General features: G+C 39.2%; 3 protein-coding genes and 2 long non-coding RNA genes across 5 annotated transcripts; 4 read left to right on the top strand and 1 right to left on the bottom strand.

Annotated features, from left to right (window-relative positions):
* Nucleotides 1–2,007: 2,007 nt before the first annotated feature.
* Nucleotides 2,008–2,454, top strand: LOC130746220 (DNA topoisomerase 3-alpha-like). Its single transcript, XM_057598777.1, has 2 exons — nt 2,008–2,187; nt 2,284–2,454. The coding sequence occupies exons 1-2, from the start codon at nt 2,020–2,022 to the stop codon at nt 2,452–2,454; spliced, it is 339 nt and encodes a 112-aa protein (XP_057454760.1). The 5' UTR covers nt 2,008–2,019.
* Nucleotides 2,455–2,871: 417 nt separating this feature from the next.
* On the top strand, nt 2,872–3,557 carry LOC130732044 (uncharacterized). The gene is made up of 2 exons (XR_009016929.1): nt 2,872–3,380; nt 3,484–3,557. It is a non-coding gene; the product is annotated as an uncharacterized LOC130732044 (long non-coding RNA).
* On the bottom strand, nt 3,555–5,561 carry LOC130746211 (uncharacterized). Its single transcript, XM_057598768.1, has 4 exons — nt 4,962–5,561; nt 3,870–4,877; nt 3,695–3,755; nt 3,555–3,577 (listed from the first exon to the last, which is right to left on the bottom strand). The coding sequence occupies exons 1-4, from the start codon at nt 5,559–5,561 to the stop codon at nt 3,555–3,557; spliced, it is 1,692 nt and encodes a 563-aa protein (XP_057454751.1).
* A 9,724-nt stretch (nt 5,562–15,285) lies between these two features.
* On the top strand, nt 15,286–16,232 carry LOC130732043 (uncharacterized). Its single transcript, XR_009016928.1, has 2 exons — nt 15,286–15,643; nt 15,948–16,232. It is a non-coding gene; the product is annotated as an uncharacterized LOC130732043 (long non-coding RNA).
* A 1,865-nt stretch (nt 16,233–18,097) lies between these two features.
* On the top strand, nt 18,098–18,937 carry LOC130746201 (uncharacterized). Its single transcript, XM_057598755.1, has one exon. It carries the CDS (start codon nt 18,098–18,100, stop codon nt 18,935–18,937), a length of 840 nt encoding a protein of 279 aa, XP_057454738.1.
* The last annotated feature ends 3,087 nt before the right edge of the window (nt 18,938–22,024 follow it).

Genomic DNA, 22,024 nt, shown 5'->3' with positions numbered 1-22,024 from the left:
TGACAAAAAAAAAACACAAATACAATTTAATTGTTAGTCAAGGAAATGGACACATGATTTCTAGTCCTCTACCAAATACAACCCTTTTATTCTCCAAATTTAAATGAGTAAATAGTCATTTTGGTCCTTTAATATGTTCACTTATGACGGTTCAGTCCTCATACTTAAGAAATTATTTTTTTTGGTCCCTAAATGTGTTACCGTCGGTCAAGTTGGTCTTGGATTTTGTTTTCCGTTAGTCTTTGAAACGGAAAATGCCAAATGACAGGTTTTTTCTACGTTGAATTGCCACGTCGTGCTCCAACAGTCAGATGTCAATGGGTACGGGTGGGCATGGATAGTATATACCCACCACCCGCTCCACATGTAAAAATTTATATCCATACCCGCTCCATACCCACATGGATATCTATTTAGTGGGTTTTAGACGGATTTTAAACTATCCGTGGATATCTATGGGCACCCGACACCCATGAACATAAATGAATTACATATATTTGTTCAAAAGAAAATTATGTTAAATATAAAATTTAACATTGGACTTTACAGTCAATCAATGTGTAAAGGAAAATACTTCTTTTCTACTCTTTTTTGGGTCTAAGGGCTTCTTTTTACCATTACCATTGTATAAGTTTACTTGAAAGAGAACTATAACTCAAACACAAATTCATTAGATATTTAATATACATCTATGTATATACATATAAAAGATATTTTAGTATTTTATATATCGGGTGGGTATTCGTGGGTATGGATACATCAATATTCGTACCCGCCCCATTAATAAATGGATAGTGAAAATAGCCATGAAATAAATCCATGGATACCTGTGGCCTGTGGGCATGAGTAATTTTACCCATAGCGGGTTTTTATCCGCGGGTATCCACGGGTGTGGGTAATTTTGACATGCCGAGATGTGAAGTTTTGAAAACAGTCAATTTAGTGCTCGAGTCAATCTTCCAACGTATAAGGACTGGATCGTAATAAGTGAACACATTCGAGGACCAAAATGACAGTTTACTCATTTCATCATCTTCAACCTCATCTTCATCTTCAACCTCATCTTCATCTTCACCCTCAACATCACCTTCTTTCATCATTTCCAAAAAACGAACACAAAATCCCCAAATCTTCATCCTCCCTCATCTTTTTCCATATTCAACCATTAAACTTTAAAATCTCAAAAAAAATGTTTCTTCAACTTCATGTTACTCATCTTCTTATTCTTTATCTCTTTTAATTCTAATTCTTAAAATTCTCAAACCCAGAAATTTAAAAAGCGAGACCCACCTTAACCCTGAAATAAGAGAAGAGTGTCTTGATCTTATCCAAAGTTGCAAAGATGGATCTAGTGGTTCGAGGTCACTTACATGTTGTTGTGTCAATTCCAATTATACAATGATGATATTGATTATTTAGTGAGGCTTTAATTTCTGCTGAGCAAGATTGTGCCAACCCTTTATTTGACCTTAACATGTGATATTCCATATTTAAAAGAAGGGAAAAATATGTAAATGGTCCCTAAACTTTGGTCACCGGACGTTTTTGGTCCCTCCCCGGAGGAACTTCCGGAAATAGTCCCTCCGGTGACTCTAACCACCGTGCCTGAGAAACTTTCCGGCCACCGTGCAGACATGGACATGCCACGTCAATTATTGAGCTGACGTGGCATTTTATTTTATTTAATATTTAATTTTTTTCTGTAATTAAAAAACATTTTAAAAAAAATAAAACCCTAATTAACTAAATCCCTAATAACAAAATCCCACTAACCCTAAAACCTATTCCATTTCCAATACAATAAGATCTGAAACTAAGATCCCCAATTCATGAGTTAGGGTTCTTGAGTTTCCCCCAAATTCAACCTTCCTCCTCAAATTCGAGTTCATCCCTAAATTTGACCTTCCTCTTCATCATCGCAATCATCTCTCATCTCTCTCTGTTAGTAATCGAGTTCGACGTGGTCTGCCTTGCATCATCTTCATCCTCACATCATATTCATCGATCTCATCGGGCTTCATGGCAAGGACGACGTCTTGCAGTTCTTCGTCTCCGTCACTTGGTCGATCCACTGCTACTGCCGTCCTGCGTCGAGGCTTCTGTGACTGTGGAGAAAGGATCTTGTACCTGACCTCCCACAGTGATGCCAATCCTGGAAGGAAGTTCTGGAGGTGCAAAAATTGGAAGGTATGCATCCTCATCCTTATTATGGTTCCTCTTCCTTATTATGCATCCTTATTCTGCATTGTCATCGTTTTTATGAATCTCCATTTTAATTTGCAGTCACCAACAGAGTGTGGCTTCTTCTTGTGGGACGATGAAACTGTGTTTGACGCAGCACATAGAAGAACTGCAATTGAACTCACCAAAACACTACATGAGCTGGGTGAGATGAAGAAGAAAGTGGATGATAGCAAGAAGGACTTGGACGAGATGAAGATTAAAGCAGAATAATTGAAGATGAAGAATGATAAGGTTCATAGGAAGCTTGAGAAAGAAATTTGGAAGAAGAATATGGTCATTGTGTGTCTTGTTGTGTCTTGGTTTTGGTTTGTGGTTATGTCAGGAAAAGAAAATGTTTCTGTGTAAGGTAGATGAAAGAGGTATTGTTGTGTATGTAGATGAAAGGGATATGGATGAAATACTGATGGAGATTAAGTGTGGTTGTTGGATTGTACCTAAATGTATGACTGGTTTTCCCTTTAATTAATGTAGGTTGGTTCTGAATTCATTTGTTTATCATTCTTTCCCTGCCTTTCTTGCTTCCAATGAAATACAGAAAGTGACATATAACAGATAACATAACATAACATAATGAGAATCTCAACTATTCATGCACTGACAAAATGGGATAACTTGTTGGGACTATTGTCAACAACAACACATGACTAATCCAATGAGAATCTCAATGATTCATGTCTTGACAAAGGAAAAATATGTGGTCCAGCCACTCTTAAACAACAACACAATAAACAAAAGCTAAAAGGTCTAAGTGGTCCACAATACACAAAGTTTTTCAAAAGATGCACCCCATGTGCAGGCTAAACAATATTACATTTCTTCTGGATCTACTCTTCTACCCTAACCCTTCACAATTCTTGTTCCTTTTTTGAGTTTCTTTGCTCCTCCTACACGACCAGCAACTCCAACATAATTGACTTCATGATCTGCAACTTGATCTTGGAGCTAAGAGTTATGAGGGATTGCAGCAGTATCTACAGGTTGAGTACTTGCAACAGCAGCAACACCTTCTGTGATCTGAACTCTCCCCTTCATAAAAGAACAAGTTTGAGGGTTCTGGACATCAAAAATTTGGAAAAAAAATTGCAGATCTAGGTAGTATAATTACCCCATGTGTTTGATCTGCAGCTGCAACTGAGGTTTTTCCTTTTTTCTTTGAAGGTCCTCTTGTATTCTTACTTACCTGTAAATAATGTCACATGCTTATTACTTCAATACACTGAAATTGGTTAAACTTAGCAGATGTGTGCAGGATATTTACCTTCCCAACTGGCTGTGTTGAATCAATCACTTGGCTAGCATCTGCATTAGCACTAGTTCCTGGCTTTGTCTTCACCTGAAATTTTAACAGTTTTAAATTTCCAACAACATGTTTGAGAATAGGATAAAGAAAGGAAAAAAATGAGTTTGTATTTTACCCTCTTAGCAGTCTGCCTTCTTGTTCTTGCAGCACCTTGAGTAATACTTTCAGGAACTTCAGAAAACCCTGCATCAGCTACTGAGTTTGTCCTCACCTGTTTCAAGGTTAGTCATCCACATGAGTTTAAAATTGTCATTGAACAAAGAAAATAGGATTTTCTTTGGATAAAGAAAGGATCAAAATGAGTTTAAATGATTTTGTTATTTACCCTCTTAGCAGTCTGGCTTCTTGGTCTTGTTGCACCTTGATTGCTACTTTCAGGAGGTTGAGATTCTGGGCTAACAAATGGATTCTTGCAGCTTCTTAAGTTGTGGCCAAACTCTCCACACCGACTGCACTTGTTCCTTGAAACCCCACCTCTATGCAACCTTGTGTGATTTTCAGGTGTGTCCTCATGTGGGTCTCTCCTCCTGAGTTTCTTAGGTCTCCCTGGTGCTCTCTTGTACAAGGGAGGGAGGATGTATTCATCATTGGTTGTTGGCCACATTTTCTGACCATTAATGGGAGTTATCAAATGGCCATAAGTTGCTCTATATGCTTCCCTCCTATAGTATGCATTCACAAAATCTTCTGGCTTTTGTCTATTATGTGAAATGGCAGCAACTGCATGCCTACAAGGGATCCCCACCAACTCCCAGAAGTTGCAACTACATCTGTGTTTCTCCAAATCAACAACAAACTGGTCCTGTGTCAGCATGTTCTTCACCTCAAACTTATTTTGCCCAAAAGCTGTAGGCACCCAGTATCTAGTCATTTCAATCTCATGGTTTAGTCTTTTCAATGGCTTCGGCATCACATCCCCCGGGTACTTATCTAGCTTTTCATTCATGGTAGCAAACCTCCCCATGATGTAGCTTCTTATCCAGTCAACCATTGTCAGAATTGGCTTATCCCTAGCCAACAGTATTGTAGCATTGAATGACTCAGACAGGTTATTCATCAACACATCACATTTAGGATAAAATGTGAAAGCATGTTTGCACCATGCCCTTGTAGGTATTTGCATCAGATATGTGTAAGCTTCTGGATTCAATCCCTGCAGCTCTGTCATCTTCTCTGTCCACAGCTGGTGATAGGTTGCTTTTGCAGCAGCCATCATCAAGTTCCTGATCACAACTCCTCCTCCAAATTTTTTCTTAAAATTGGCATATAAATGCCTCAGACAGAACCTATGCTCAACCCCTCCAAGTAGATCATCAAAAACTGTCAGCAAACCCTGAAAACAACAGACATATTACTATTACATTTTAGGAAAAAACAAGATCAAATGTCAACAACTGAGATAATAGTGAAAATTTACCTTCTGTTGATCTGATATGAAGATCCACCTCCTATCAGGGCCAATGTCATCTAACAAGAGCTCAAGGAACCATCTCCAACTCTCCTTGCATTCTGACTCAACAACTGCAAATGCTAAGGGAAAATACTGATCATTGGGGTCCCTGGCTACTGCACACAGTAAAATCCCCCCATACTGTGTTTTCAAGTGGCAACCATCAAGACCTATAAATGGCCTGCACCCTCCAATAAAACCCTTCTTGCAACCCTCCAAGCACATATAAAATCTCTTAAACCTGGGTTGTAGTGTTCCAGGCAACCTTTCAATATTGATCTTACATGTATTTCCTTTAGACTTTTGCAATAGCTCTGCACTGAACCTATACAGAAGATAGTACTGTCTGCTTGCATCTCCCTCTACAATCTCCATGGCAATCTGTCTTCCCTTCCATGCTCTCCATTTAGTGATTCCAGTAGAAAACCCAATTCTGACCTCATCAACCACCTCAGACAATCTCAGCTTCCTTGTCATCCTCACCTTCTCAAGCATTTTGCTAGCTACCCACTTACTATTTGCAGACTTGTTGTTGAAAACCCTTGGACATGAATGTGGTCCATGCATTGTCTTGATACTGAATGTGTGTTTTCCTCCCACCTTACTGCAAAGCATCAGCCAAGGACATTTATTCTCAGATTTTTTCTTACATTCAACCCTGCACCTAACACCATCATTCTTCTCATACTTAATTTGCCTTCCATTACGAATAGCATGATCCCTCACAGCTACTTTAAACTAATTCAAAGATTTGAACTCCATCCCTATTTTGAACTTAAAATCCTCCCTCATGTCTTCTTTGTAATATTGTGGGAATTTTTTCCTCTTAATAGGTAGTTCCTCATCATCACTTCTAGAAACACTGTCCAGCTCATCAGTCTCCCACTCATACTCCATGTCATGGTCACTGTGTAAAAAACTTCCACCTTCTTCATCACCAAGAACCACAGAAGGCTCACCACCAGCAATTTCATATACCCCCTTCATGCATCTTCTGCACCTGCTCATTCAACAAAGCCTCAGCCACCCCAATGTTGTTACTTTGAAACCCATCATTATCATCTGCTATCCTTTCTTCTTCAGAGTCACTAAAGTGAATATCATCAACATAATCCTTCTCTGAATCATCAACAGAGTCCTGATCTGATTCATCTCCATCATGATCAACATCAGCAATGTTTTGAGTAGCTTCTTCACGAGCTACCATCTTCTCAAGAACTCTATCAAAGGCTTCATCAAATTCTCTTCTCATGTTTTCTTCATGTGCATCACCTTGTAAGGTAGTTAAGGTAAGGGTATTAAGTAAGGCACATATTACCTAACATATAAGTAAGCTAGTTAATTAAGGGAAATAACTTCTTAAATTTACCTTGTTGCTTGACCCCTTTCCCTTTGTCATGTACTCCACCTTCATCAAAAAGGTTTTCATTGTGTGGAATGTCCTCATGTACATCACCTTGCATCCTCACTGGAACTGTATCACCACCTAGCAGTTCAAAATACATTAAGTTAACATATATATAGGATTTGAAAATAAATTAAGGTCACATTAAGGATATTTACCTTGCTGCTGGAACACTTCAACATGTGGTCCATTTTCATCAATAACTTGACTCTTAAGAACCACTTGACTATCACCAAGCACTTGATTTTGAGTCTCACCATCCAGTTGACCTTCACCATCAAAAGCAAAATTGGCAGCAAAGTGTGGATTTTCATGCCCATCTCCTCCAACAACTTCTTCATCATCACTAGACAAGATTAATAGTTCAGGCTGGCTATTGTTCCTTTTTGCTCTAGATTGCTGCCATTGGACCCTAACTGATCTTCTAGGAGGCTGTGTGGAAGAAGCATGTCTTTTGGCAGCAGTATTTGACTTCTTTGGAGGAGCAGTAGGTTGAGCAACCTTCTTTGGTGGAGCAGTAGGCTTTGTTGTGTTCTTGGTTGACAAAGTAACATGTTTGGGTCTTGTTGTGCCATCCATGAAACGGAGAAGACCAAGTGGAGAAATAGGCAACTCATCTGCTTCATGTTCCACAAACAAATGCACCAACCCTCGATTATCAACAGCATATGTGCGGGCATCATTGTCAGTCAAAACAGGGTGAAACTTCTGAGCAATGGCATCCTCTTGGGTCCTCCACCATAGTTTGAACTTGCCTGCCCTATACCCTATATCTTTAACAAGATCAACACATTCAGGGTAGCTCCACCGGTCCAGATCAACATCAGTAAAGGTTGTGACTTTTCCGTCCCGGTAATGAGGATGTGGTTCCAAAGCAAAGATCCCATAATGGTGCACAACCAGTGTGAACGGCATATCCCTAAACTCGTATTCTCCTCGTCGACGAGAGCGATAGCAGAGAGCACAGACCACGTCGAACTCGATTACTAATAGAGAGAGATGAGAGATGATTGCGATGATGAAGAGGAAGGTCAAATTTGGGGATGAACTCGAATTTGAGGAGGAAGGTTGAATTTGGGGGAAACTCAAGAACCCTAACTCATGAATTAGGGATCTTTGTTTCAGATCTTATTGTATTGGAAATGGAATAGGTTTTAGGGTTAGTGGGATTTAGTTATTAGGGATTTAGTTAATTAGGGTTTTATTTTTTTAAAAATGTTTTTTAATTACAGAAAAAAAATTAAATATTAAATAAAATAAAATGCCACGTCAGCTCAATAATTGACGTGGCATGTCCATGTCTGCACGGTGGCCGGAAAGTTTCTCAGGCACGGTGGTTAGAGTCAACGGAGGGACTATTTCCGAAAGTTCCTCCGGGGAGGGACCAAAAACGTCCGGTGACCAAAGTTTAGGGACCATTTACATATTTTTCCCTTAAAAGAATCATATATTGCATCTAGGGTCTCAAGTTTAAACTTTTTACATACTTGTAGAAGCTTTGTGCCTTTGTCACTCAATATGGTTCTACATAACTGAAACGTCATCCAATTTCTGGGTTAGGGTGGGTTTGAGCTAGGGGTGGGTTTTAAAGTTAGGGGTGGATTTTTTATTTCTGGGTTAGGGTGGGTTTGGCTTTTTAAAATTCTGGGTTTGGGGTTTTAAGAATTAGAATTAAAGAAGATGAAGAATAATAAGATGAGTAACATGAAGTTGAAGAAACACCTTTTTTGGGTTTTTAAAGTTTAATGGTTGAATATGGATAAAGATGAGGGAGGATGAAGATTTGGGGATTTTGTGTTTGTTTTTTTGGAAATGATGATAGAAGAAGGTGAGGTTGAGGATGAAGATGAAGATGAAGATGAGATTGAAGATGGTGACTAAGTGATTTTTTGGAGTAAACCGTCATTTTAGTCTCCGAATGTGTTCACTTATTACGATTTAGTTCTCATATTTTGGAAGATTGGCTCGAAGACTAAATTGACTGTTTTCGAAACATCACATCTAACCGTTGGAGCATGACGTGGCAATCCAACGTGGAAAAACCTGTCATTTGGCATTTTCCGTTTCAGAGACTAACGAAAAACACAACCAAAGACCAACTTAACCTACGGTAACACATTCAAGGACAAAAACAGACCATTTCCAACATATGGGGGGATTGGACCGTCATAAGTGAACACATTCAGGTATCAAAATGACCCTTTACTCAAATTTAAACTATGGAGTTGAATGTCAGTCTTATATTAAATTGCTCAGTATTTTAAAACCAACAAATTATATGTAACTTGCATGATGAGTAAGGATTCAGTTACTTTAGAAGGACTATCCAAAAATTACTGTTTAATAGTACGAACTACGAAATTAGCTGTTTCAAGACATGGTCAAAACATGCATGTATAACCGTTCCACATTAAAATGTTCAACTTCAAAGATCAAAGATAAAAAAGAACATACTCCGTAATAATACAATATGTGCTGGTGGAGTAAAGAGAGAGGTGAAGTAGTCAATAGAAGTATTCTTAAAAGCCTCAATCTTCTATTTACTAATGGGAAAATGTATATAGACACACACTAATTCAGTCAGAAATATTCATCGATCATGGCCAAAATGTTATTGTCAAAATAACTATTCAGTTATATATATATATATATATATATATATATATATATATATATGTTTTCGTCCCTGCATTCGTAATATGGGTACAGTTAATGTTGTTGTCCAATAAAAAAACTCAATTACTTTCTTTTTTATTGACTTTGTAAATTAGTTTTTCTCCCATTTATATTCATCGATCATGGCCAAAATGTTATTGTCAAAATAACTATATATATATATATATATATATATATATATATATATATATATATATGTTTTCGTCCCTGCATTCGTAATATGGGTACAGTTAATGTTGTTGTCCAATAAAAAAACTCAATTACTTTCTTTTTTATTGACTTTGTAAATTAGTTTTTCTCCCATTTTTTCACTTTTTAATCAACGTGTCAATGATGTCATCATGTTGTAATTGGCCAAAAGCCCAAAGCTAAAAATAACACCTAAGAACCGCTTCTAAGTTTTTGTTCTAAAAAAATGGGGTGATTGTAATTTCATTTTTTAATTTTAATTATCTTAAATTGAAAAATTAACGTGGATGGCCCACCAACCTCATTTTAACATGGGGAAAATACCAGTGTTATGAAAACCGGACCGGCCGGTTCAACCGGTTCAACCGGGAACCGGGCACAGTACCGGTCCGGAACACTGTAAAAACCGGCTACACAGTGGACCGGAGTTGAACCGGAAAAGCCGGAACTGGACCGGTCAAAACCGTGGGTTACCCGATTTTTTCCGGTTCAGTATAACCAAGCCAAAAGCCCAAAACGACAGCATTTTGGGGGGAAAAAAATCCAGAACCAAATTCCATAGGGACAACGAGAAAGATTGAAAGAGGGAACAACGTAATCTGCAACAGAAACCCTTGCCTTGAGCGCCGGCTTCCACCCTCCCTGCGACGGCCGTTTCCGGCGACCGTGGTGGCATCTGCGGTGGCGTTTTCCAGTGAGTAGCAAGCACAACAAGCGGATCGAACAGAAGAAGTGAAAAACAGAGGATCTGGTGGGTTCTAATTTCAAAGGGACAGATCGACATCGTTTTAGAAGCCAAGTACAATTTGGAGTTGCGTTCTTTGATTTTCTCTTCAAAAACAGAGGAATTGCAGAGAAAAGTTATTAGAAAATCAAGTTTTACATCCTCTGTTTTAGAAGCCAAGTGTGGTGGCGGGCCATGTACTGTATTAGGATGGGTATTGGAGTCATGCAAGTCAAGTTACATGTATGCTATATTGGATATCAATGGGAGGGATCAAATTGCTGATGCAATTATTTGGTGGCAAACACACTAGCTGGTACCGTAGGCTTGGAGGAGTGAGTATGTTAGGCGTTGCGGGTAATTAGAATGGCAGAGAGCTTGTAGGTTGTTTTTTTATGATGGGTTGTTTTTTTGCTGTGTTGTTCTCATGTAGTTTGGGCTTGATCAAAAAAATTCAATGAAGAAAGGATCGTTTTAACAAAAGATCATTTTTTGTTTAAAACAATTACCACTCTTGGTATTTTCTATTTGGTATTTAGTAGTCACAAAGATGTCATATATTGTCTATATTTTTTATATGTATATAAATTATATTATTTAAGTTAATAGGGTTCGACCTCGGTTCAACCTCGGTTCAACCTTTAAACCTTAAATCGGTGCCTCGGCCGGTTTGATGACCGGTCCGGTTTTCAGAACATTGGAAAATACCATGCATGCGCTCACTACTCACTAGACATGTAAGCATTTCATCTCAGCTTATTCTCAAGTGAGGACTAAAATTAAACAACTATGTAACTGTTCGGACCAAATTATAATTTTTCTCATTTGAGGACCAAAATGAAAATTTGTTACAAATGTAGGGATCAAAAACATATTTAACTTAGAACCATTTTACCACAAATGACTATGAGCAAATATCCGCATCTCATGTATGTGGGCTTTGGGAACCTAGTTCAGGGCAAGGGACGTCAAAACAACGTCGATTTCTCCGTCCCCGCAGTCAGGTAAAAGGCTTAATTAGTTGGTCTTGGATGCAGTTGGGCACTAGGGACCGATCAAGTCATTAGTCGTCTCAAGGTGGTTGTTAGCTGAGTTGTTTGATGCCTAGTTCCTTGGGCACTCAGGGATTATGGCCAGGTACGGTATATTCGGGGATATTGAGGTAGGTGCTTGTGTAATGGTGGCGATTTTCTGAGTAGCGGAACAAATATGGCAATTGACAATATCTGCAAATTGTCATAGTTTCTACCCAAAGTGAACATGGTTGGCTATACTATCACACCACTTTAATTTTTGGCTTTAAATCTGCTACAAGACTTAATGCCCGCAATGTAATTATACTTTATATGAGACTTTCAAACAAGTAAAAGATTCAAGAAAGCTCTAAAGATGTAGGTGTAATTCTGACTCGATCACAAGCTTCCTCGTGCCCTTGGCCTTTTTCAGTTTTTCTTAATTTTATGCTGATTAGCTAACCCTTCTACCTTTCTAAATGGACTTGATCATCCTCAGCTTTCGATGTGATGTTTGGGTTAGGTTTGGATTATTAAAGTGCATTAGTGTTAATGACATTAGCATGACCAAAGAATATAATTAAGCAGACACACAGAATTAATTATAGTGGTCGCTTATAGAAAAGCAAAATCGATGTGATACTCACCGATTAAGAAGTGGCATTTGGCTGCTTGATAATCGAAAGTAAAAAGAGGCATAGGGATTGAAAAGCAGAGGACCCCAAAGCCAAAACCAAGATAAAGAAATTTAACACAGAAAATTCCTCTTCTGAGTGGCAAAAAATCAACATGACGCACCATAAGCTCTACTTTTAATGCATGTCTCGCCAATCTGATTTCAACTTTCCCCCAATATGTATTCATTGCAAAAGCTCGGTATTTCAATCTTTAACTTATTTGATTCTCATACGTATGTCCTAAAGGGATAGAAACATAGCTCTCATAGCCGCGATAAACCTTCATATCTTCTAATGTAAAAGTTGCTTCTCTTTAAGGGAACTATAACATTTCATTAGGAGGAAGCAACTATCACATTAGAAGACGTACATAAAGGTTTGGGCCTTTGGGGAACTATTCTATTATGAAAGTTCCTGTTTCTAACCCTCTTGAGATTGGCATTGGGAGAAAAGAAGTAAAACTTAGCTTGTTGTAGTAAAAAGAACGTCTAATAGCTCTAAAGTTTAAAAAAGTGGTTCATAAGTCATGTGTAATGCATCTCATGACTAATGAAGACAAAGGAGCGCATGAGTTTTTTTTTTTTTTTAATATTGATTGTTAATGTTTGTGCTTCATACAAATGTATTTGAGACAAATTTGAAGAGTGTTTTTCTTTAATATCATACATCTAATTCATTTCGATAAACTCTTCAGTTCATTAGTTTAACATCTAAATGGTACACTTATATTGTTTTTTTACAAATAATATCAGCTCATCACACCCTATATCATTTAGTTTCACTTTGTGTAGTAATTATATATAGTAGTATTAGGAAAATTGTAATTTTAGATGATGAGTAAGTTTGTTCAAAAAATAAGCATATTTTATATGATGGGTGCATTTTGTCATAATTTGGGATGTCATGCAGATTATCTTCACCTTGTTGCTCGTAATGCAAATATGATGATGACTTACATATTTGCAAATTGTTTGGAGGTCTCTATGTTGGCGGCCACATGTGTTACGATATATTAGGGGTGCCTATATAAATAGGTTTAGGCCTTGTAGAATAGTTATGTTGTTGATAGTTATGTGATAATGAAACTCTTTTCTATTCCCCTATTGTCTCTGATCTTCTCCCCCTTTCTCCCTCTGTGATTCTTGGTCGTAACATTGGTATCAGAGCACCGATCCGGTGCACCTGAACCAGAAAAAAAAAAGAAAAAGGAAAAAAAGAAAAGAAAATGGAAGCTTGGTGGGAAAAATATGAAAGCATGTGTGAATCCTGGAACCGGGAGCATGAGGAACGACGCAGGTTCTGGGCGGAGCGTGACGCCGCACATGAGCGATACCTGGCGGAGCAAGCGGCGAGGTATGAGGCGGAAGCGGCGCCGGCAATAGCCATGGCCGAAGAAGAAGACGCAGCGGCGGCAGAACGAGCGTCGGCGGAGGAAGAGCGAGAAGCTACAGCAAAGGCAGAACGCGTAGCAGAGGCGCTCTCAGAGGCGGAGCATGCGATGACGGTGAAGGAGGAGGACGAGCCGGCGATGGTTATCGACGGCAAACTTCCCCAAATCGGTTCGGCGACGATTCTTGACAGCATTATTTCCCCAATTGACACCGTTCTTCCTCAAATTGACGGTGTTCTTCTTCAAATTGACGATAATCTGCTTCAAACTCGTGAATTATGGTTTTCTTTTCCTCAAATTCACAAGTTCGTGCATTCCCAAATTGGAGAATTAGGGTTCGCAATTGAGTCACAGATTGGGAATTCAGAGCTTCATGGCAGCGTTCTGGGCAATTACGGCAGCGATTTCATGTTCTGCGGCGTCGTTTGGTCTCGTGTTGAGGATTCCAAGTCCGACGATGTGAGAAGACCGCCGCGAAAACCGCCAGATTCGCTTTCTCTCTGATCTTCTCCCCCTTTCTCCCTCTCTGATTCTTGGTCGTAACAACATGCAAGACAAGGAGTACCTCTAACTTGAAGACACTAAGCATATCAACTCCAAGTTAGGGGTATTGTTTGTCCAGGACGATGACAATCAATTTACAGGCCCCTAAGCATTGAGTAAATCTTTGTAAGCCTCGACCACAACCGATGCTAATATTTGTCCACGTTTTTTACAATGCCATAAATAGCATTGGCTTTAGAGTCGGCCTATATAACCGATGCTAATTATTATGAATTTGCGTTGGTCAAAGTGTCAATGAGTTGTGTCGGCCACCGGGACCGTTGCTAAATCATTAGCTTTAGTCTATTTAACACTGAGTCATGGCACTGTCGTTAAGTCGACGCTAAATCAGCTTTAACATCACCTTTGGTCTAACACTAAGAGCCACTTTTCTTCATGCTAAAAAGTTTCAGGCTAAATAGTCTTTCTCTAAAGAATGGAAAATTACTATTTGACACCAGACGAAAGAAAAACATTGCACGATGTATGCAGTGGTGGATCCAGGACTCGGGGTGAGGGGTTAATATATTTATACATCAGAAATTATACAAGTCATAGTTGTGCAAATAGGGGTCTTTAATTGGTGCAAATTGGTGCAAAACTTAGTTTACCAGTATAAATAAAAAATTTCATGGAGCTCAAAAAAAACTATACACGAAAGTAAGTGCAATTTTTTTTGTTCAGGGTTCATGAACCTCCTCAAAGCTAGATCCACCCCTGGATGTAAGTATGCATTCTCATTTACCAATGATATTAGTAACTGTTGTTAAATATCATTTACATTTTCCCTCTCCATGTGATTGGTTGAATTATCTCAACCTCATCTCTTCCGTGCTAACAGCTATCAGCCTAAAAGGCCTTACTCTACTGAAAGGAAATCACAATTTGGCATGAGATGATGAACGATGTATGTATTTTCATTTATCAATGTTATTAGTAACTGTAAACATGATTTCCACTTTCTCTTTCTGTGTGATTGGTTGAATCTCAACCTCATCTCTTTCATGGTAAAAAATTTAGGCTAAATAAGGTTTCGGGGGTAAATAGCTCTGCTCTACTAAAAGGAAAACACTATTTGGCAAAGAAAACGAGGTGTAAAATGCATGTACTATCAATTATTAATATTTTTTAATATGATTTTCAGCACTGTCATATTGAAATTATTAATAAAAGAATAAGTAACTTTCTTTACAAGTATTCAACTAAACCAGACATTCAATATTGTTTACAACCTTTTGCACCCTTCCAAGGTTGGGGAAATTAAGGGTGGAGTAAAGTAAATTTTAGATCTTAGAATACCGCAATGATTTCTTGGCCCTATTAACCTATGCACCATGATTTATCAGACAAGCATTTTCAATGCATGTAGAGGTATTTGATATAATTAAAGGGATCAGGCCAGACAGATAAACACAAAACCTCATTATTACCTTGAGATAAAATTGAAACAAGGAGGATGATGTGTATGGTCAAAAGAGAGGACCTTACCAATCTTTATTTCTTTAAGTGGATCAACATGAAGAGAAGAAGTTGCCTTTTGTCATTAAAAAAATTAATTTATTCATAACATAGTCAATAATCAAGACAGATCATGACCCTTAATTAAAGCCCTACTTTATGAAAAACTAATTATACCAGGTACCCTACTTTTTGAACAAAGACTAAACATGCTATGATCATAGATTTATAGTGGCCTATAAATTATTGAAACACTACAACTTTTGAAGTTACACTCTGATCTTCTATACTTTTTTCATAGACAATAAAATGGGATCTACAAGGAGGTTTATGCTAATTGTGCTACCTCTTCTTCTGTTTTTGATGTGCCAAGAGGTTGCAGCTACGAGCAGATTAAGGAGCAAGGAGAATTGTGCTTCAGCTGGCATTGCATGCCATGTCAAAGTCACAGAGTTGCACAAGATGGATTACAGTGACGGCAATGAATCTCCACCTCATGAGGATTATGGTTATGACTATGATTTCTATAGAAAACATGGTGATATTCCAAGCCCTGGTGCTGGTCACTGATGAAGTGAGTATATTGATCTATATATATAAGTCTTCAATTTAATTTGTTTCTTCACATATTACATATATACATAAGGGGTTTGGATTTTCTCCAATGACACGATTATTGGAGAGTGGTTTCAACCATTCAAAATATGTTAGAAAAAATTATTTTGAACGGCTGAGATCTCCTATACTCATGTCATTTGGAGAGAATTCATACCTTTAGATAAAAAATAAAGTTCATTCCAGCCCTTTCTCCCCTTTGTCTTTTTTATCTTTACCAATGTGCCATTTGGTGATACTGTTCTTGAATTGCATGTTCCTAGATGGGCTTATGATTATATGCTACCAACTTGCTTACTGGCCATACCTTGCCAAAGAAGATTCCAGAAAAGTTTCCTATATATAGTATGTGGGTTTTTAGTTGTTGTTACATAAATTGATTATCAGATGAGATTTTGTAAAAGTTTGTAAATTTACTTGGTGGGGAGATGATGCAATTGCTGTGTATTTTATGTCTGGTGAAGTGAATAACATTTGAATTTCAATCCTGTCCTTAAACTTGATGTGAAATAAAGATGAGCAATACAGCTTGCTTGTTTCTTCTGTTATTCACTTTGCACTTGCAGTCCCCAGTTTTGTACCCTATATATACACTCTTTTTTCTATCTCTTCATTCCCGTCATATTGTATTGCATATCACATATATTATTTTTCTCTCTTCTTTTCCTATGTTTAGGTGTTTAGTGTTTACACACAAAATGGTACAAAAAAATTGTTTACTTTGTAAGAACTTGAGGAGTGGGACCAACACACTCTTTTAAAGACACACTTCAACATACTCAATGTAATTAACTTATTTTTTCAAAATTAAAGCCTAATATTTCTCTCAAATTGTGAAGAGGAAAAAATAGACACAAAATTGCAACTTGATGAAATTGGAGGGAGTTTACAATTGAGAGAATCTTGGTCCACTGTTCTGGTAGTCGCCAAACCCTTGTTGTCATCATGTCCCATTAATAGCTCAATCACCACCTTTGATGTCGACTAAAGCTAGAGGTCTACTGTTCTGGTGGTCACAAATCGACACATATTCACTGTAGGAAGTAAAACCTCAATCGAAATGTAAAAGCAAACTCTGCCATGACCGTCGAGGTATTGAGTGCTAAAAATAACCTACCACGTACCTTGCTGAGATATTCCTCGATCTCAACATACTACATGCCTTGTCGAGGTATTGAGACTTGGTCCCAATCTACCCCCTTACCATCATATGGTCAGATTACTAGACGTTGCGATGAAGCTACTCAATAGCGGACAAGTCACTCAACCTCCCTTATCCACTCTGAACCTTAGTAAAATCAAAGGACATAAAGGCTCATACCTTTTCAGCCTCACAACAGTTGACCATAAACACTAACCGAGGTCGAGCAATATGCCTGAGGAAAGGATGTCCATTGGGCAGGCTAACCCTCATGGCTCATATTTGAAACTTTAGGAGATATGAAGAAGATTGAAGAGTCAGTCGTAAAGCACGCAACTAGTGAGCATGGGACGATGTGGACTTAACATTGTTAGAGTGACACCTTTTTGTGTAATTGGTGACTTGATCATCCAATCTCAAAACTCAAAACCTACTTTTTGTCGAATTTCCAGCTATAATTAATTAAAAAGAATTTTGAGTATTGCTGATTCAAAAAATATAAAAACTAACCAAATTAATGGGTCCCAACTTAATAATTTCTGAAACATGTTTATAATTTCTATCTTTCAAAAAAAAATGATAAATTCTAACTTTTGTTAAGGTAAAAATTTTATGTTCTACTCTATAAGTTATCAAATGCTATTAGCTAATACTAATAAGGTGTTTGGTCTAGTGGTAGTTAATCAGATTTCACAAAGGTAATATATAAGTTTGGACTCTAGAAAAGTTACTTGTTAAGAAGGATTGCCACATCGATTGAGTTTACACTCATCAAATACAAAAAAAAAATGCTATGAGCTAATGCTACACTTGCCTTTCCAACTTTCCATAGAAAGCTAGATAATTTGTCAACTTCTTCATTCCTTTTTTTTTTGTCAAGTTAACTTCTTCTTTCTTTTGTTTTTGTCAAAACTTCTTCATTCTTTTTTTTTCAAAGGTAGTTATTTCATTGATAGAGAGAAAGGGCAAAGCCCAAATTGGTCTAGCCCATAATACAACCAATACTACAAGGCCTAAGATACATCTCGTCAAAGCACTATTAGAGAAAAAAGAGTTATTACAGCTGAGATCTGCAACTCTTTTCTCTTTTAGCGTCCTCTGCTAGGGTTTTTCGTCTAGGGTTTTGACCTTAACGGAAACCAAGGGGTTTTGTCTAAGAAGAGTTCATTGCTTCACTGTGGGAGCTCCTTCTTCCTCTAGGGAAGCTGCTGGGATATTCCTTGGATCCCATCTTTCTTTAGATACCCTTTTAAATCTGGGAAATCTCACTCAATGAACACTAACACTGAACCTATGAGAGATCCAGCCACGGAAGAGCAAACGAATGTTCAACCCTCGAACAGCAAGCACCCGGGAGTAGATGACCATGTCGCCTTGGTAGAAAGAGGACTGATTGAACTACAGAGTGAAGCTGAGAGTAGCGAGGATCTCGCACGCCGCACACTTGTTGGTAAAGCCATCACAGACAAGACACTAAACAAAACGACGATGAAAACGATACTTGACAAGGCCTGGGGATCTCCTCCAGGGCTGCAAATGATAGATATGGGCCCTAACTGCCTCCTCTTCACCTTTCAAGAGGAAAGCACAGCACAATACATCCTAAAGGAAGGACCTTGGAGTGTTATGGGGAACCTTCTCAGCTTACAGCTATGGGCACCGCAAATGACTATCTTTGAAGTGAGATTCCATAGAATCCCCTTTTGGGTTCAGCTTCATGGAATCCCTCTAGACATGATGACAACTAGCAATGCTACAGGCATAGCCTCGATCCTGGGAGAACCTCTAGAAGTGGAAGACCCTAGGGTGGGGGGAAAGCTCCTCAGGCCTTTCTTTAGGGTTAAAGTTAGCATAAACACAAATAACCCTTTCGTAACAGGGTTCTGGGTACCGAGGAGGAACTTGCCTAAGGTCTGGATAACTTTGAGGTATGAAAAACTTCAAGGTTACTGCTATAATTGCGGCGTTGCCGGACATGAGCAAAAGGGCTGCAAAGCCGCCAAGGCAAGATCCATGGTCAATCCAAGCCTACCACGATACAACCAAGGTCTGGGGGTTCCCCCGGCGAGAAGCCTAACGTCAATTGCTTCCTCACAAGGATACAGAGGGTAACCAAAGCAACAGACCACAAAGAGCTACTCTGAGGACACAAGCGATGATGCATCTCCACCAAACTCTAATGATGCCCAGGTAGATCGAGAACTCAAATTCTGGCAACAGAAATTAAGTTCTCAGACGAGATTTGAGGTAGAAATTGAAGGCGAATCAAGCCAAAGTGGGAAAATGGAGGGTTGCTTTTACAAAACAGGAACGGGGCGCAATGAAGTAGATATGACCACGGGTCCTTTAACTGAGTTCCCAGTGCCACAAGAAAACAATGACCATAGCCTCTTGGTTGAAAAAGGAAATCAGGAAGAAGCAAGGAATGAGGCGGCCTCGGTAAGCTCCACAGTGGGATTGGCAAGCGATGAAGAAGACAAGGATACGGGGGAATCTTCACGGAATGAAGGAAACCATGAGGGGCTCCAACTCACAAAAGAAAGCCAGGAAGGGGAAAGTGCTGAGAGGAATCTGATCTCTCGGGAGATACACCCTGGGCCTGATCCTCTTCAGGGGCAAAATGAAGCAAGCTCCAACGCAGAACCAAGATTTGCTCGCTCAATGACCAACATAGGACCCCCCATGGTAAAGGTCCACTACTCAAAGGCAATAATCTTATACGACTGCACCAAAGATTACTTTGTGGATTTCCCTGATGAGGAGCAAACTGATGACAACTCCCCGCTACAGTCACTAGAATCAGTGAATGAACATGCCTTAGCAAAAGACTTTACTGAAACATTATCCTTAAAAAGGAAAAGAGATGCTAACCTTGGAGAAGACAGGGTTGAACCAGGAGAAGAGAGACATCCCAAGAGACTCCTGCTGCAATACCAAGTAGAAGAGTCAAGTTCCAAAACTTCTAAGGCTGAGGAGGCGGGCCAGTCCATGTTGGTATATGCACTAGTAGCTTAATATTTATATTTAAATATTACAACCTAAATATGTAAGAGATACCTATAGGGTCACACGCATAGAATTAGCCCACTAGAATTATGTCTTATTGGACCAGCCCATTGGATAAGCCCAATAAGGCTCCAATAAGAATTAGGGTTAGCCTCCTTGCAGGTGCTTATAAATAGAGCATGAGATGCTCAAAACCTAGATAAGAAAATTACACACTCTTGTCTCTGCTAGTACAAAGAGCCGCAAGGGAGATCTAGTGGGAGAGTTCGCGTGGACTTCTGTAGAGACAAGACTACCAGTGCTTTGTTTGCCCAAATTGTCTCCAAGAGGTAATCCTTATTACTCCTTTACATGTTTGATTGCAACATGAACTTTGAAACATGTGTTTTGCAAGATCTTCTCATATAGGGAATTTTATTCCGCTGCGGTAATCAACCACATGATTCCCTTCAGTCCATGCCCCCAACGCCTAAATGAGCCTACTCAGCTGGAATTGTCGCGGCTTGGCGGCTGCCGCGACAATTGATGAGTTAAAGAACCTCTCAAAAAGGTTTAAGCCGTCCATAGTGTTCTTGATGGAAACAAGAGCACAAAAAATATGGGTTGAAAACACAAAGAGATTACTACACTATGACCATTACTACTGTGTTGAGGCAAAAGGAAGAGTGGAGGGCTGGCTCTCATGTGGAACAAGAGCACCAAAGTTAACATTCTTGGGAGTTCTCAAAATTACATTCACACCCTAGTGACGGAAGGTCACAACTCTTGGCATGTAACTTGGGTCTATGGTCACCCAACCTTCACCCAAAGACGTGAGCTTTGGGGTGAACTTGCGGCCCTTCATACAACTGATGATCCTTGGTGTTTGATAGGAGACTTTAATGAGATCTTGGAACAACACGAAAAGGAAGGGTTGAGGCCGCAGCACAGAAACCGTATGGAGCTCTTTAGAGATTTCATTGACTCGAGAAACTTGATGGATCTTGACCTGAAAGGATGCAGGTTCACGTGGGTTAGCAATCCAAGGCAAGGCCAGGTCACTAAGGAAAAGATTGACAGGATACTCTTTAACTGGAAAATGCGGGCTCTATTTCAATATGCAGTGGGAATTGCCCTTCCCATTGTAAGCTCGGACCACTCTCCTCTTGTTCTTCGTTTAAAATCTGCAAGTAAACACACAAAGATGTTCAGATTTGAGGCTTATTGGGAGGAAAATCCAGCTTGCAAGGATACCATTAAAAAAGCTTGGGAAAGTAATAGTGCAGCCGATCATTGGAACAACTTATCTGGGAAAACACAAAACACAAAACGGGCACTCACTGATTGGCATCATATGAACTTCTCTAGGGCTGATAAGGAAATAGCCGAGCTCAAGAACCAGCTGGAGCACCTGCAAAACCACAGCAACTCTGAGGCGGACTGGCAAGAAATTAAGAGATTGCAAGTGAGGCTAAAAGATCTCTGGAGGCAAGAGGAACTTTTCTGGAGCCAAAGGTCACGAATCAAATGACTGAAAAGCGGTGACAAGAACACAAAGTTCTTTCACGCTTCCACTGTCCAACGAAGAGAGCCAAAGGTCACGAAACAAATGACTGAAAAGCGGTGACAAGAACACAAAGTTCTTTCACGCTTCCACTGTCCAACGAAGAGAAAGGAACCGGATTGAGAGGATCAAGGACACTCACGGAAACTGGGTCAGAGGCCAATTTGCCATTCATAGAGCTATGCTTGACTTTTATACCGATATTTACAAAAGTGAGAACTGCCAGAATATCACTGAATGCCTCAGCGCGGTGCCCACAGTCATCACTGAAAGCTTAAACAAGGATCTTTTGGAGCAGGTAACGGAAAGCGAAGTCAAGGAAGCTGCCTTCTGCCTGGGGAGCATGAAAGCTCCGGGACTGGACGGATTGAACGACCTTTTCTACCAAAAACATTGGGATACAGTGGGGGAAGAAGTTAGCAAGGCAGTTATTTCCTTCTTCGACACAGGGATCTTGCTAGAAGATGTTAACGAGGCTCTAGTGACCTTGGCTCCAAAAACCCAAAACCCAGAATCCCTCTCTAATTTCCGGCCCATCAATTGTTGCAACTTCATCGGTAAAATCATCTCCAGGATCCTGGTCACACGGCTGAAACCAGCAATGAACTATATAATTACCCCCCAGCAAAGTGCTTTTATCGGAGGAAGAC

The sequence above is a fragment of the Lotus japonicus genome, chromosome 1 (assembly GCF_012489685.1).
Source record: "Lotus japonicus ecotype B-129 chromosome 1, LjGifu_v1.2".
Classification (NCBI taxonomy): domain Eukaryota; kingdom Viridiplantae; phylum Streptophyta; class Magnoliopsida; order Fabales; family Fabaceae; genus Lotus; species Lotus japonicus.
Note: the sequence above shows the minus strand (reverse complement) of the source record. Positions and strands in the feature narration are given on the sequence as shown.

Excerpts from the sequence above, each read along its gene's own strand:
- LOC130746211 (XM_057598768.1), bottom strand. The coding sequence starts at position 5,561 with ATGCATGGACCACATTCATGTCCAAGGGTTTTCAACAACAAGTCTGCA. Across the intron at positions 3,756-3,869 it reads GAAGCCAGACTGCTAAGAGG|GTGAGGACAAACTCAGTAGC; the intron begins GTAAATAACAAA and ends ACCTTGAAACAG. Across the intron at positions 3,578-3,694 it reads TCCTGAAAGTATTACTCAAG|GTGAAGACAAAGCCAGGAAC; the intron begins GTGCTGCAAGAA and ends TTAAAATTTCAG.
- LOC130746220 (XM_057598777.1), top strand. The coding sequence starts at position 2,020 with ATGGCAAGGACGACGTCTTGCAGTTCTTCGTCTCCGTCACTTGGTCGA. Across the intron at positions 2,188-2,283 it reads GGAGGTGCAAAAATTGGAAG|TCACCAACAGAGTGTGGCTT; the intron begins GTATGCATCCTC and ends TTTAATTTGCAG.
- LOC130746201 (XM_057598755.1), top strand. The coding sequence starts at position 18,098 with ATGAACACTAACACTGAACCTATGAGAGATCCAGCCACGGAAGAGCAA.